Genomic DNA, 14,918 nt, shown 5'->3' with positions numbered 1-14,918 from the left:
ACTTCATTGCACGTCTGTTCCTTGTTCAATTTGAACGAAATAATTAAACACGCCTTTGTTTACATCATAAGGACGTAAACTCTGCTTTTTACAGATACGTACATTTTTTTGCCCTGATTAAGAGTAACTTTTAGAAACGTCAGTTTCTCCAAATTAGGTTCGATACGGCGGTTAATTCAGCTATATCAACTTCAAGCAGAAGCATATCACCTTCGCCGTGCAAGAGTTTTTCACAAACTAATCATTTTGTTTCTACAGACATAGACGAATGCCGGCTTCTTCCAGGACGCTGTGAGAACGGCGCATGCCAGAACACTCGTGGATCATACCGCTGTACCTGTAACAAAGGATTCGAGGGCACAGTGGATCAAAACGTTTGTAAAGGTCCGTATATGGCGAGAAACGTCCTTCTTTATCATGGTTTTAAAATGCTTGCTAAATTATGCTATATTGCGTGGAAATTTAATCACAATGTCACATTATAGTCTTGTAATTGAATATCCCTGTAACTAAGTAATTAATTATGAGGTCAATTTAAGTAGAGTGTTAACTGTTATATTTATAGATATCGATGAGTGTAAACAAGATAATATATGCAAAAACGGTCGTTGTATGAACGAGCCAGGAACCTTTAAATGTGTTTGTGACCGTGGATTCACTCCAAGTTCAGATGGCAAGGCTTGTCTAGGTAAGATCGCAGGTCTTCTGCTGTTGGTTTCTCACATCTACCTATATCTACAGTCAAACCTCCGTTTGCGACCACCTCTCCTCAGCGACCAGTTTTTCAAAATACCAAAAGTTTTCGAGTCAAATCACTATATTTGAAACCTCTTGTAAGCAACCGCGACCACTTTTAGAGCTAAAAGTTTGAAATTTTCTTTTGTTTTTAACCTCCCGTGAGCGACCACTTGATTCAATAGGTCACTTTCGACATATCAAAATTCAGCTTGATAGTGCGGCCTAGAGAACACAAAGAAAAGAAATGAATAAACATGTCATTCAATTCCCTTTGTTTGTGTCCTCTAAGCCTCACTGCCAAGCTGAATTTTAATATATCGAAAACAGTCTATTTGGACTTAACTCTCGTAAGTGGCGACCACCTCCCGTAAGCGACCACCTAGGCTTGACATTTTAGGTGGTCGCTTACGGGAGGTTCGACTGTATTTCGTATTCTTTCTACTAGGTAGATATTTTTAGGGGTGTATCTTTAGGTCATTCCCCAGTAATGCATTTCGCATCCCTACTGCGCATAATTTCACGCGTGATTAGCGCGCGCGCATTAAAAAATGGCGGCGTTTTCTTTACAGCTGGACCTCGCCATAGAGGTAAATCGTCATTTTTTCGCAAACGAGTATGGTGACCTATCATTTTTTTCTGTTGTTTTGAATTGAGCAATAAATTTCTCTGTGTAAAATAAATATGGAACGATTCTCAGTGTAGAACAAAAAGCAATCGTCGGAAACGTGAATTTAGCAAGTAATCGTAACTACAGTCATGGTGCTATTATAAGGATTTTTATGGGTATAAACAAGGTGCTTTTGCTCCTAAACGAACATGGGGACCCGTCATTTTTATTTCAAAATTTAAGTTCCCATGATATAAACAATCGATAGGCAAGGTTTCACAAAAATCTCAGTGCAGGTTCTATTTCAGCGGAATGACCTTAAGTGGAGTGTAATTGAATAGTAAAATCGTCTGATTATAAGTAACAATTTAACGAGAAAGATGCAAGTTCTTTTGTCATGAGCTTGAGACAAAGAAGGGGAGTCGAACTTATATATAAGCCTCCTTTCACAAGTTCAATGATATAACCACTCAACTACAGGAAAACTCACGGCCAGTTAGGCCATTGCTAGGTTCATATGTAACGCGCGTCCTGCATACTGCTAAGATCGACAATGTGATATTGTTTATTCCTTGTGGAAGCGGAGAAAGAAAGATGGTAATTTTCACTTTCAATTAAGCTACGTCACTTTTTTTGCGCATCTTGAAAAGTTTAGCCAAAATTTCTCAGGTTCGTCGTTTGTAATCCCTAATAATCTTCTTCATCCTTAACCATCCTCGGCCCTTTATGGTTTATTATTATCTCTTTCATGTTTTTCCATCTTAGTAAACAGCTATCTTCAGGTTTTCTTCAATTTACAGGTAATTTTATTCAAGGCCAAAATAACTCAAAACGCCGTGACTGAGTGAGTTCCTTTGAAATTTTGGAATTTCGTGTTTCATTCTCCAGATACAACACTTGGTCGCTGCTACGCGAAGGTGGAGGGAAGCAGATGTTCAGAGCCGCTAATGAGATTTTTAACATTATCGCAGTGCTGTTGTGGAATGGAGAATGGAGGCCAGAGGGGATGGGACGATCCTTGTACTCCTTGTCCACTCAAGGGCACGGGTAGGCTATAATGAGCTGTTCGTCTCTTCATTCAGGAGGAGTAGCGATAGTTCTACTGTAGTAGCCCCATGTTACAGGCAGGCAAGTTAAGCCCCGGTGCTTTCTGGCATCTGGCATCACCCGACCAAGACAGAGGACCTGCATAAAAACTACCTAAGGCTGCTGTGGCTTCCTCTCTAAGTATTGTAATTTAATTTATTGTGATTTTACTCCTAAACTCGTTAATTATTCATCAAGTTTGAATAAAGGAAATCATGACCGTGACGGTTTTTGGATATCTGATCTTAATTAGCATATATTTTCGTACGATTTCGTTTCTCCGTTTTCTCCTTAGTTTTAGTTTCGATTGAGAAGATATATCAAACACGATAGACAGTGTTTGACCACATCACTCGCTCAAATTTCGCCAAAATCATTCTGCTACGCGTCGTATTTTCAACTCTCTTCTCGGTGTTCGGAAATGTGGTCAAACAGGGTCTTTCGTGTTTGATATGTTAATTGAAAAAAAGATTAGCATAATGAAAGAAGCCAAAGAGAACAATTTTGTTGTCGTATGGCACAATCAGCCTTTACATGTGAAGCGATAGTTAGCATGCATTGATAGTGGTGCTTTTTTCCCTCAGCGAGATACAATCGAGTCTGCTGTAAGGGACCTGGGATGACCTGCGGTGGAGAAGGTAGGGAAAGACTGGTAACTAATTACCAGGCAGTCAGAGTGATGTGTGTCTTGATAACTGCATATGAGACAGAATCTCACTTACTTATACTCTTTAAAAAACTTGGAAAGGGTAACCAACGTTTTTCAGTAGGAATATACTACAAGAAGATTTCCATTCTTTGCGTACCGCTGCGCAGATACTACGATAACACAACGACGAAACTGTCTTGCAGTCTAAACGGGTATCAGTGGCGGTGTAAACTGCAGAAAACGTATTTTTCTTTTCTAGCCGAGAAAACTAACCGTATTTTGATAATTGTGCCATTTCTTCAGATGTGGATGAATGTGTGAATAACGCTGGGATGAAGAAGGACGTGTGCACAAATGGACAATGTCAAAACACCATGAAGGATTACATCTGTGTTTGTAATGCAGGATTCAGGAGTGATGTCACTAAGAAACTGTGCAACGGTAAGATAGGTTCGCGTCGTTAGATTTTGTTTCAGCCTTCAGTGTTCTTTCGGACAGACCCGTTGGAAAACAGGCTGACGACAGACAGACAGACGGACAGAACAGGCAATCAGGCAGCCAGCCAGAGAGACAGACAGACAGACAGACACGCAGACAGACAGACAGACAGGAGACAGAAGGTAAGCGACCGGCCGACAGGAAGACAGACAGGTAGATAAACAGACAGGCCGACAAGAAGCTGGAGGCACTGAAGCCTGGTGCTCAACGTGCTGGAATCAAGATGTTCGTTTTGCGTCGTTGGGTAATCCACTTTTCTCTCACAGGCCTCTCTCCAACAAGGCTTATAGATTGGCAATAGCAAATTTTGTCGAAACTTAGAAGGTTAGGTGGAGAGAACCTTGGATGGGTAGCATTAACCTGATAGCAAATAGATATGAGTTTCTGATATATATTTGCTACAAGCGAATATCACACAAGAACGGAGATAATTCAGACTATCATTAATCTGTTATAATCAGAACTTGTTGATAGATTTTGACTTTTTCTTGGAATTAGCTTTAAAAAAGCTTCTAAAAGGCAGCATGGTTAGTGGCTGGTATGGAGCTAGAACTTGTTAGTTTAAATCCCTTTTCCTGCTACTAGCTGGATTTATATTTTTCTTTAAGTCTGCAATCGAGCTTAGTGGCCCATAGCTTTTCCCAATGCTGATCTCCCGCTCAGTAAATAACATGTCTATGAAACAAGTGGAAAAAACAGTCACACTTATTTTCAATCCTTTTTGTGTTTGGTAGATATTGATGAATGCAGAGAGGACCCTCGCCTCTGTCAAGGTGGAATCTGTCAAAACATACCAGGAGCTTTCTCCTGTGATTGTCCAAAAGGCTTCCAACTAAATAAAACATCAAGAATCTGCCAAGGTAATACGTTGATTATTCATAATTTGAATTCTCTTGACTTCGCAGTCCTTTCTTACTATATATAACAACCGCCTCTCGGGCTACCCTGGCCCAGTCTCCGTCTTGTTATTTATTAACAATTATGTAATATCAATACGTCGAATTAATCTCGCATTTTTATTGGTTCTTACTTATGATCAATCGCAAGATCGACGTATAGATGACGCCATTAACATTTTTTGTTCCTATGTTGCAAGATTTTTAAATAAACAAGCTTTTTAGTATATTTTGTTTCTTTATGATACTACACAAATATATTCCATGTTGCTATGCGTCTGTTCAGTAATTAATCACAGAAGAATACAAATTTTAGTTCTGACATGTTTCTCGTTCTCTTGCAGACATTGATGAATGTGCCTTTGAGGGGCAATGTATCGACGGAACTTGCATAAACTCCCCTGGGAATTTCCGTTGTCAGTGTCCCCCAAATTACAAACTCGACACATCAGGCAGGATTTGTAAAGGTAACTTAAAAAAAATTAACACAGCAAAATTAGGGCATTGACTCATTCAGCTCGGCATTTCTGAAAAGTTATTTCCGCCTGTGAGTTATTAACTTCTTACTATCATTAGTTCTAAATTCTAAGCTGAGTGGCAAAATTCAACTATCAGACAAATTTCTATTTCATGGAGTCTCTCTTATTGTGCAAATCCCCGATCATCACTAAGTTTGTCCTGTGCTCGATTCGACTTCGGTGATCGTAGTCGACAAAAATTTCATATCATCTCCCAGGCGCTTTTTCCTTGCCACGATTAAATGGAAGAGTAAAAATAAAATGACTAAATAAATATCTTAATCGACCGCTCCGCTAATGGGGCTTTTCAGGGCTAATGAAAACAAATGATGAAACAAATTATGCAAATGAACATAACATGGTTAAAAACCCAACTGGCAGAAGGCAGGCCAGATGGCTATTTACAAACGTGGCCGAGGAGTTGAACTAGGGTCTACTGACAAACAGTTCCAGCTTAGTGGTCAGAGCGGGACTTGAACCCGCGACATCCGGATTTCAAGTCCGGCGCCCTAACCACTCGGCCACGCTGACTCCGAAGGAGTGTCCTGGGACCGAGCTTGGATGCCCCACATTGCCTTATTTACGTTCTGTTCACATTGTTGACTTCCAGATATAAGAACAGCGCAATGCTGGACAAAAATCACCAACAACCGTTGTGAGGAATCGATCAATGGCGACGTCCCTTTGCAAATTTGTTGTAACACTGTGGGGAAGGGTTGGGGAAGCCCTTGTGATGAATGCCCTCCAAGAAAAGGAGGTAAGTTGCGTGACTTTCTTTGTAGCATAGTGTGACATACATTTTCTTTGTTGTTCTTTGTTTGTTTGCAATTGTTGCTAATTCTTCGAGTTCTTAGTTGAGGGTTTAACCCGTTTAACTGTCAGCTGACTACCTTATTCTTACTAAATTTTGCGTTTCGGAAAAAAATCGCGAAAATATGTTCTCACGAAATAAATAGGGCACGAAAATTAAACACGCGAAATTTCACACCAGATTACGGAAGAAAACAATTCATACATTTCAAATGTTCTGAGTCCCGGGCTCGTTGGTAACAGTTCATTTTCTGTCCTTGAAACTATAGTCCTTATGGTCTTGTTTTCAACTAGTTAGCACTCCTCTTTCGATTCACTGATATCTTCAGCTTGCAAATTTGCCAAAACCTCTTCAGTACAAAATCAAATTGTTCATTTGTAGGCTTCTTGTAGAGAATTGGGTCCTCTAATCAGGGTTTAGGAGATTAAAGTAATGGAAAACCGCAAAATTAAATCTACTTGAGCATAGCTTTTTTCCTGGATTTGCGAAAATAAATACTCGGGAGATACAGCTCCCGAATTTTCGCTAATTAAGTGTACGTGCGAAAATTAGTAAGAACAAGGTCAGTCATGACGCGTTTTCTTAACTGATAGCTAAGATCTGAGATCTGAGATCTGCCAAATTCACTGATCGTTGAGAAGTGAGTTGAAATTTTTACCGATAGCTGAGAAATCGCCGAAAATGTGCCGGACTAGTAACTGAAGTTCCAGAATCCTCATCCAGACCTTCTGATAGCTGAGAAACCACCGAAAACTTACCCGATAACTGAGATTTCAGCTCCGCTATCCTGATCCTCTTATTTACACATGGCATCATTTTGGTTTGTTGTGTTTGGTTCGATGAAAGTCTCTTTGTTTGAAGTTTTACAACAGTCATAAGATGCGGCTACAAAGTGCTAAAAAGGAGACTTTATTTACTGATTAACGTGATTTCTAATTTTTTTTAAGATGAACGTTGTGCTATAGGATATGCCATTCAGGACGAGCCCCGATGCACAGGTAACAAAACTGATTACTCAGAAACAAAAAAAGAAATCCCTTACTAAAGAGAATAAGATGGGCTTGGGGATCTCTTAAGAACCGTTGCTAGGTAACTTAATGTTACGTGCACCTTGCAGACGAAGCAAATTTTAACAACTCGTGTCGTTGCCTCTTCCACGGCAATTTACCAAAAATTTGTTCTTCGTCAAAGTTCGCACTTATTAAACGTATCTTAGGTTATTCAACAAAAGCACCTAACTCGTTTTTCTTACGAAAACCGTGAAGATAAAAGCTTAAATGCTTTCAGTTGATTTTTAAATTTAAGAGAAGATAACTCTTTTTTCCTCTCTTTTTTTTCCCAATCGAGTCACAATTCTTTCCTTTCAAGGGTCTTGACAGCCAAACTTCCGCAGCTCATAATTTGGTCTGTTGATACTGAATAAAATACGAATATTTTAAGTAAACCTGAAAAATAGTCACTATGTGACCAACCGAGACCTCTATGTAACAAGCATTAGTATAAATGTGCTAGCGTTCTATCACGAATGCCGTTCTCTGATTGGCTGCGCCACTCACTATCTAATTTGTTGTAGATAGTGGGGGCCTAGCAACGTGCGTGTGCCATCAAAATGGCGGCTGCTTCTTCGCGTTTCGAAGTGTCTGTGAAGAGAATTTTGATAAAGTTTTGAACGACTTGTAGATCTATATGCGCCCTGGTCAACTATCACGCGATAGAAATCGTTAGCGAAAATTCTAATTGTTAAATATAAAGTTACGTTGTGGTGATTTCTTGTCAGATATTGACGAGTGTACTCAGTTTCCTGGCTTGTGCAACAATGGGATTTGTCGTAACACTCTTGGCAGTTTTGCCTGTGAATGTTCAGAAGGCCTCACTTTGGACGCGACACAACGAAACTGTGTGGGTAAGTTAACGAACTCTCAAGATGTTCTCGTTCTTTCGTTTTATGTTTATAGACCAATCAACTCCGTGTCGGTCTATAAAGATGCCCCCATCCCCCCTCCCCCCCCCCCCCCCCGCCAAAAAATAAAAAATAAAAGAAACGAACTTGGCCAATGTCAGGCCATCTTGACCTTACGCTTGGTTAATAACCCATCTACAGTCGAACTTCTCTTAAGCGGCCACCTATTAAACGGCCACCCCTATTAGGCGGCCAGTAATCAAAGGCCCGATGAGGGCTTTTCTGTCGTTTTTACCTCTATTAAGAGTTAAACTCTTTTCTTATGGAAACACTTTCGTCTGTTTCAATAAAATCGCTTGGTATTGGTTGCTGGCCACTTGATTGAAAACGGTCTCTATATAGGGGACGCAACTTTAAACAAATTTCTGTTGTTGCTAATTTAGATCTTCGTGAAGACGTCTGCTATGGTTCTGTGACCTCTAGTGGCTGCGACAAACCTTACGGCGGACGCTACAAGAAAGTCGACTGCTGTTGCTCCGTGGTAGGCGGCGGCTGGGGTAATCCGTGCCAGGAATGTCCGCTGGAAAACACAGGTAACACCAACAGAAAATTCCAATCAGTTTTAAGTCACTCTTTTCCAGCAATTTTAGCCTGAGCCTGCGAGCAGGCTCACGTTTGGCGCCTCTTAACCAGACTCCTACCCGCAGGAACGAATTGCTCACGGACTCGCTCTTCGCCGACCACGCGTGTGACTCAAAGGAGAGGTTGCCCGCAGACTACAACAATTTACAATTTGTGATGTTTTGCCTTAACTACCCCACCTTGAAGAGTTTGTCCGCTCCATCTGGCGAGAGATAGTGGGAAATGGTGAATTTAAAATAGCTTTCACCAAGCACAATTGCTTTCAAGAGAAAATACTTCCATTTTTAAGGCTGGAGATTGCCGCTTGATCTCGACTAATGCAGTTTGTAAAAAGAAATGTCAACGATATGGTAGTGTATTATTGTATGTTGTTTGTTGTTTCATTTAGACGAATTTGAAGCCCTTTGCGGCAATCGAAAGAAGGGATTCAAGATTGTGGAAACTTTGACCGGACCACGAGTTCAAGGTTTGTATTTTTTTCTGTCTGGAAGTAGTAATATTTAATGTAAGCGTGGATTAAAGCCAGCAATCAGTGACATGTTTTTAAAACAACGAAATAACATATTCTCAAATCATAGCACGCACACCTTTATCCTGATCACCTGACTACATGACAATTTAGTAATGCTATATTTTAAGTCTCTCGATTAGCACGGTAACCCAATCTCCTCCTCCTCCTCCTCCTCCTCCTCCTCCTCCCTCCTCCTCCTCCTCCCTCCTCCCTCCTCCTCCTCCTCCTCCCTCCTCCTCCTCCTCCCTCCTCCTCCTCCTCCTCCCTCCTCCTCCTCCTCCCTCCTCCTCCTCCTCCCTCCTCCCTCCTCCTCCTCCTCCCTCCTCCTCCCTCCTCCTCCCTCCTCCTCCTCCCTCCTCCCTCCTCCTCCTCCCTCCTCCCTCCTCCTCCTCCCTCCTCCCTCCTCCCTCCTCCTCCTCCCTCCTTCCTCCTCCTCCTCCCTCCTCCCTCCTCCTCCTCCCTCCTCCCTCCTCCTCCTCCCTCCTCCTCCTCCCTCCTCCTCCCTCCTCCTCCCTCCTCCTCCTCCCTCCTCCCTCCTCCTCCTCCTCCCTCCTCCCTCCTCCTCTTCCTCCTCCCTCCTCCTCCTCCCTCCTCCCTCCTCCTCCTCCTCCCTCCTCCTCCTCCTCCCTCCTCCTCCTCCTCCCTCCTCCTCCTCCCTCCTCCCTCCTCCTCCTCCCTCCTCCCTCCTCCTCCTCCCTCCTCCCTCCTCCTCCTCCTCCCTCCTCCTCCTCCCTCCTCCCTCCTCCTCCTCCTCCTCCCTCCTCCCTCCTCCTCCTCCTCCCTCCTCCCTCCTCCCTCCTCCTCCTCCTCCCTCCTCCTCCTCCCTCCTCCCTCCTCCTCCTCCCTCCTCCCTCCTCCTCCTCCTCCCTCCTCCTCCTCCTTCCTCCTCCTCCTGCTCCTCCTCCTCCCTCCTCCTCCTCCCTCCTCCTCCGTCTTCGTCTTCCCCGTCCTCGTCCTCGTCCTCGTCTTCGTCTTCATTTTCGTCTTCTTCCTCTTCTTCAGCATCATCATCATCATAAGCTTTATTTATACACGTTATCAAATTCATGTAAAATATGTTCTTACATCGAGCCGTGTCTAACCTAGATATAAAAGGTACAAATTAAAAGTAATCTACCACGAGCACTATTTCTACTAATACAACTTATACTAATGCTAATGCTAATGCTAATGCTAATTTGCTAATGCTAATGCTAATGCTAATGCTAATGCTAATGCTAATACTAATACTAGCACTAAAACTACAGTGAAACCTCGATTTACCGAAGTCGCTGGGGACCGGCCAAATTTGTTCGTTAAATCGAGGGTTCGTTATATCGAAAACCTTGATATAACGAATTTGAGGGCAAACGACCAAAATGTTCGTTATATCGAGGTCATAGTTAATGATTGATTCGTAACACAGGTGACTTCTGTCACGCAATTTAATGTAGTTTTCGTCACCCAGAAGTGCCGCGTTTTGAGATGCAATTCATTTAGCATGGTGGCTATCAGTATCAATTATTTTCTCTTTTGAGTAGATGCGCAGCTTTTGTTTACAAAAGTACGACACTTTTAGAGTAGCGATTTAAAAATGTTGCAACATAGAGGTTCAGTACAGAAAATTGTCTATGTAAACAAGGAAACGGGCTACGTATTCGTTTTATCACAAGAAGCCATCGAAAGTGAAGAAGTTAATAGAACTAATAAGAGACAAAGAAGATAGAGCAGAAGTTAACTGATGTCGAAATACTATAGTGCCAATGTCTATGACATATAATAAGCCGTTGACTGAAAGGTTACTGTCTCTTTACCATAAGGATTACAAGGATTTGTCGACTGTTGATCTGTTCAGCGTTTATCTTTTGTCGCGTGTTGACATTGTAATTCGTTATATCGAGGTAGATTTTACGTTTGGGCTTCCGGATTATGTTCGTTACATCGAAGAATTATATCGAGGTTCGTTATATCGTGCTTCTATTCCATACATTTTACTGTAACTTTGGCCGGGACATAGACTATCGTTCGTTATATCGAGGACTTCGTTAAATAGAGGTTCGTCAAATCGAGGTTCCACTGTAGCACTACTACTTATCATATTTATAATAAAAACTATTAAGTTCTGACGCATATGGTACCGATACTGTGTCTTTTGCGTTAGGGTCTTTCCTTTAAATCTACCTTAGATGTTCCTATCGCATCGTGGGGCCGTTTTACATCAAGAAAAAAACGTTAATCAACGACAAAAAGTAATGTGTTAGCGTAGATAAGAAAATAGCGACCTTCCTTGTCTTGTCTGTATTTCAACCTAGGATCCGTAAGGTCGGTTCTCATCTTGCCCAAAGTTTACATTCCAAAGTTCGGACTTTAGTGTGTGTATAGACTTTTATTGACAGACTCCACATTTAGAACCACCTTGTACAGCATAAAAACAACAAAGTCGATTGCATTCATCTTCGTCGTTTCTAACGATTAACATTTCCAGCAAAGACTCGCATAAAAAATGTTCATCCAGAGTTGCTCGATCTAGTTCTTAGTGAATGTATGTGATTCTTACATCGCTTACATGTTGATTTTTCTTTTAGATATAAACGAGTGTGTAATGCAGGGCATCTGTAACAACGGGCAATGCGTCAACGCACAGGGAGGATTCCAATGTGAATGCAAACAAGGATATGCTCTGGATGACGCAGGAAAGGACTGCTTAGGTAGCCAATAAAAAACGTGTCATGACTCTCAAGCTTCCATATCTTATCGTGGAGAAAGGCATCAAGTCTTTCTTGTGGGAAGGGTTTTTGCGAGAACGATTGCCCATAGAGCTTTAGTCCATGGAGCATTCAGAGTCTTAATCAGGCTGTAATTCACCTAGCAAAAGTCGATCCCCTTTTTTACTGTTGTTGTGCTTCAGGTGCTGGAGACCTTGAGCAATGACGACGGCGACGCCAGAGGCGACGCCTAGCCAAAAAGGGATTTATATTTTACCTTCGAATTTCGTAACTAATGACCTCAATCTGCGCAGAACTTCGGAACGTCTGAAAGCCAGCTCAAATTAAATACGTAATGCCAGCGATCAATTTGCAGAGGACGGCAAAGAAATGTACAAAGATTTATAATTTAGAGCGCGCTGGCCTAATAGTTAGTGCGCTGGGTTCTGGATCGAACAGTCTGGGTTCTAGCCCTGGCCGGACTCGCTGCGTTGTGTTTTTGACTCAGGAGTATAATTAAGACCAGTTAACTGCCTTGAGCACCCTGAACCCTGACAGAATACTAGTGGGGTAACCCTGCGATGGACTAACATCTCATCCATGGGGTTCAGAAGCAATACTCCTGTCCGCCTCAACCAACAATTATGCTTAAGAGTCTTTTTTTTTTTCAGATATTGATGAATGTCGTATCTCGTCCGACTTGTGTGGTAATGGTACCTGCACCAATATTGCTGGCAGTTTCCGATGTGACTGCTTCACAGGATTTGAGAATGCTCCCATGATGATGGAGGTCTGTGTGGGTGAGTGAACAAAATGGTTAAATTCTCTTCCTAGGTATATGGGGTGTTTATGATGAGTACATTTAAACACTACCCTGGGATCACGAAACTAAATGACTGAGGCGAGTGTCTTGGTTGCCTCATACTGACTACAGCCCTGAATGTGACATGAATAAATAAGATAAATAGTACGTAGGACACCCTGTAATAGATTTTAACGTGATAACAGTAGTAAATTTGTAAAGTGCCGTTCCTTAAATAATGACCCAAAAGCCATACCACAGAATTCCAATTCTTTCCAATTCTGCCACATTTTTTGCAAGAAGACTGTTATCTGGGGATAGAGTTCTCCTGTGTAGGGGTCTCTTGAAGAGGAGTGGATTCTCCTTGGTCGACGGGGTTATCTCGGACTCTGCTCTTCTTGGTCGTGCAGAAATCTCTGATGGAGGTAGTATACAGCACATAGGTTTTTTTTCTTGGGTGGATTCTCTTAAGGAGAATCAAGAGAAACAGGAAAATGGGTTCTGTTGTGAAGTAGTTCGTTCATCAGGAGGAATTACTTGCGAAAGAAGATGCTATGTTGGAAAGCTATTCTTTTTGATAATGCTCCGGCTCTTTAGCAAGGCGCTTTCTCTATGGCATATCGACAGTGCGAAGGAGTGGTCTTTTCTTTGAAATGTCATTCGTTTTAATCGACCCCAATGTTGAGGAAAACTGTTTATTTTTCTTTCAGACACCGACGAATGTGAGAATAATCCGTGTGCAGATGGCACATGTGTGAACACTGTGGGAAGCTACAAGTGTATTTGTCCAAACGGCATGGAGCTCATGAAGGATGGCGTCACTTGTGAAGGTTAGTAGCAATCTCAAAACACCAACGCTCCTTACAGATTTTCTTGTGTTTTAATAGTGATTCTGATAAAGTGGTAGCACATCAAGACAACTTCCCCAAATTGTCACTTGAGCGAAGTTTTGGGAGGGGGTGGGGAGGGTAAAGGAGATAGCATCGACCTGCTACGTAAGTTAAAATGATCAGAAGGTGAGGCAAAACTAACTAACGGAAAGCTCGAGTAGTTAACAGAGAGATTCCTCCAACATTAGACACCACTAGACACTACTAGACACAGTTAGATGCAATTTGACACAACTAGTCGACACAACTTTAAACTAGACCCAACTAGACACAACTAGACACAACTAAACACATCTAGACACAAACTAGACACAACTAAACACAACTAGACACAAACTAGACACAACTAGACACAAACTAGACACAAACTAGACACAAACTAGACACAACTAGACACAAACTAGACACAACTAAACACAACTAGACACAAACTAGACACCAAGTAGACACAACTAGACACAACTAGACACAACTAAACACAATAAGTATCACCCAACTAGTGGACTAATGCAAATCCTGCATTTCGATTGGCTACGCTACTAGGGGGCTCTTAGTAATAGTCATCGAGTAGCGAAATTGGCGTCATCGAGCGTGACGCTTTCTTTCGTTTTATTGCTGACTTTATTATTACCTTTTCTGTCCGACTAGTTGGGTGATACTAAAACAATTAGACCCTTCGCCCTCAAGGGCCACAGGTCAATAGCCCATTCGGCTTCGCCTCATGGGCTATTGACCCGTGGCCCTTGCGGGCTACGGGTCTAATTGTTAACTAGACACAAACTAGACACAAACTAGACACAACTAAACACAACTAGGCACAAACTAGACACAAACTAGACACAACTAAACACAACTAGACACAAGCTAGACACAACCTAGACACAAACTAGACACAACTAGACACAAACTAGACAAAACTAAAGACAACTAGACACAAACTAGACACAACTAAACACAACTAGGCACAACTTAATGCAACTAGACACAGACTAGACACAAACTAGACACAAACTAGACACAACTAAATACAACTAGACACAAACTAGACACAACTAGACACAAATTAGGCACGAACTAGACACAAAGTAGACACAACTAAATACAACTAGACAAACTAGGCACAAACTAGACACAAAGTAGACACAACTAAATACAACTAGACACAAACTAGGCACAAACTAGACACAAAGTAGACACAACTAAACACAACTAGACACAAACTAGACACAAAGTAGACACAGCTAGACACAACTAGACACAAACTAGACACAAACTAGACACAAAGTAGACACAACTAGACACAAACTAGACACAAAGTAGACACAACTAGACACAACTAGACACAAACTAGACACAAACTAGACACAAACTAGACACAATTAGACATAAACTAGACACAAACTAGACATAACTAAACACAACTAGACACAACTAGACACAACTTGACGCAACTAGGCACAACTAGACACAACTAGTAAGTCGCTACTTATCCACGTACTCTTTAATTTTCTTTTTTCCAGACAAAAATGAGTGTTCTGATCCAAGCAGGTGTCTTCATGGCGTTTGTCAAAACTATGGTGGAGGTTATCAGTGTTCGTGTAACCCTGGTTTCGTGGTCACGGAGGACATGAAAGACTGTGTCGGTCAGTATCACAATACAATTTTTCTTATCAGGTGATAATGTGT

The 14,918-nt window shown here is 41.8% G+C and overlaps 1 protein-coding gene and 1 non-coding gene across 3 annotated transcripts in view; one reads left to right on the top strand and one right to left on the bottom strand.

Annotated features, from left to right (window-relative positions):
• The window catches only part of LOC110068861 (fibrillin-1-like), a 74,776-nt gene that overhangs the window by 19,203 nt on the left and 40,655 nt on the right, over nucleotides 1-14,918 (top strand). For both annotated transcript variants that reach the window (XM_089296200.1, XM_089296198.1), the window contains 16 exons: nucleotides 259-384; nucleotides 566-688; nucleotides 2,234-2,392; nucleotides 3,016-3,069; nucleotides 3,384-3,521; nucleotides 4,313-4,438; nucleotides 4,819-4,941; nucleotides 5,603-5,749; nucleotides 6,751-6,801; nucleotides 7,581-7,706; nucleotides 8,147-8,296; nucleotides 8,734-8,811; nucleotides 11,421-11,543; nucleotides 12,212-12,340; nucleotides 13,053-13,172; nucleotides 14,753-14,875. In XM_089296200.1, coding sequence (XP_089152326.1) covers nucleotides 259-384; nucleotides 566-688; nucleotides 2,234-2,392; nucleotides 3,016-3,069; nucleotides 3,384-3,521; nucleotides 4,313-4,438; nucleotides 4,819-4,941; nucleotides 5,603-5,749; nucleotides 6,751-6,801; nucleotides 7,581-7,706; nucleotides 8,147-8,296; nucleotides 8,734-8,811; nucleotides 11,421-11,543; nucleotides 12,212-12,340; nucleotides 13,053-13,172; nucleotides 14,753-14,875 — 1,896 coding nt within the window. The remainder of the gene's footprint in view (nucleotides 1-258; nucleotides 385-565; nucleotides 689-2,233; nucleotides 2,393-3,015; nucleotides 3,070-3,383; nucleotides 3,522-4,312; nucleotides 4,439-4,818; nucleotides 4,942-5,602; nucleotides 5,750-6,750; nucleotides 6,802-7,580; nucleotides 7,707-8,146; nucleotides 8,297-8,733; nucleotides 8,812-11,420; nucleotides 11,544-12,211; nucleotides 12,341-13,052; nucleotides 13,173-14,752; nucleotides 14,876-14,918) is intronic.
• Nucleotides 5,451-5,524, bottom strand: Trnas-uga (transfer RNA serine (anticodon UGA)). The gene has a single exon. It is a non-coding gene; the product is annotated as a tRNA-Ser (tRNA).

Source organism: Orbicella faveolata, unplaced genomic scaffold (assembly GCF_042242905.1).
Source record: "Orbicella faveolata isolate gen_17 unplaced genomic scaffold, um_ofav_v1 contig_26, whole genome shotgun sequence".
Classification (NCBI taxonomy): domain Eukaryota; kingdom Metazoa; phylum Cnidaria; class Anthozoa; order Scleractinia; family Merulinidae; genus Orbicella; species Orbicella faveolata.
Note: the sequence above shows the minus strand (reverse complement) of the source record. Positions and strands in the feature narration are given on the sequence as shown.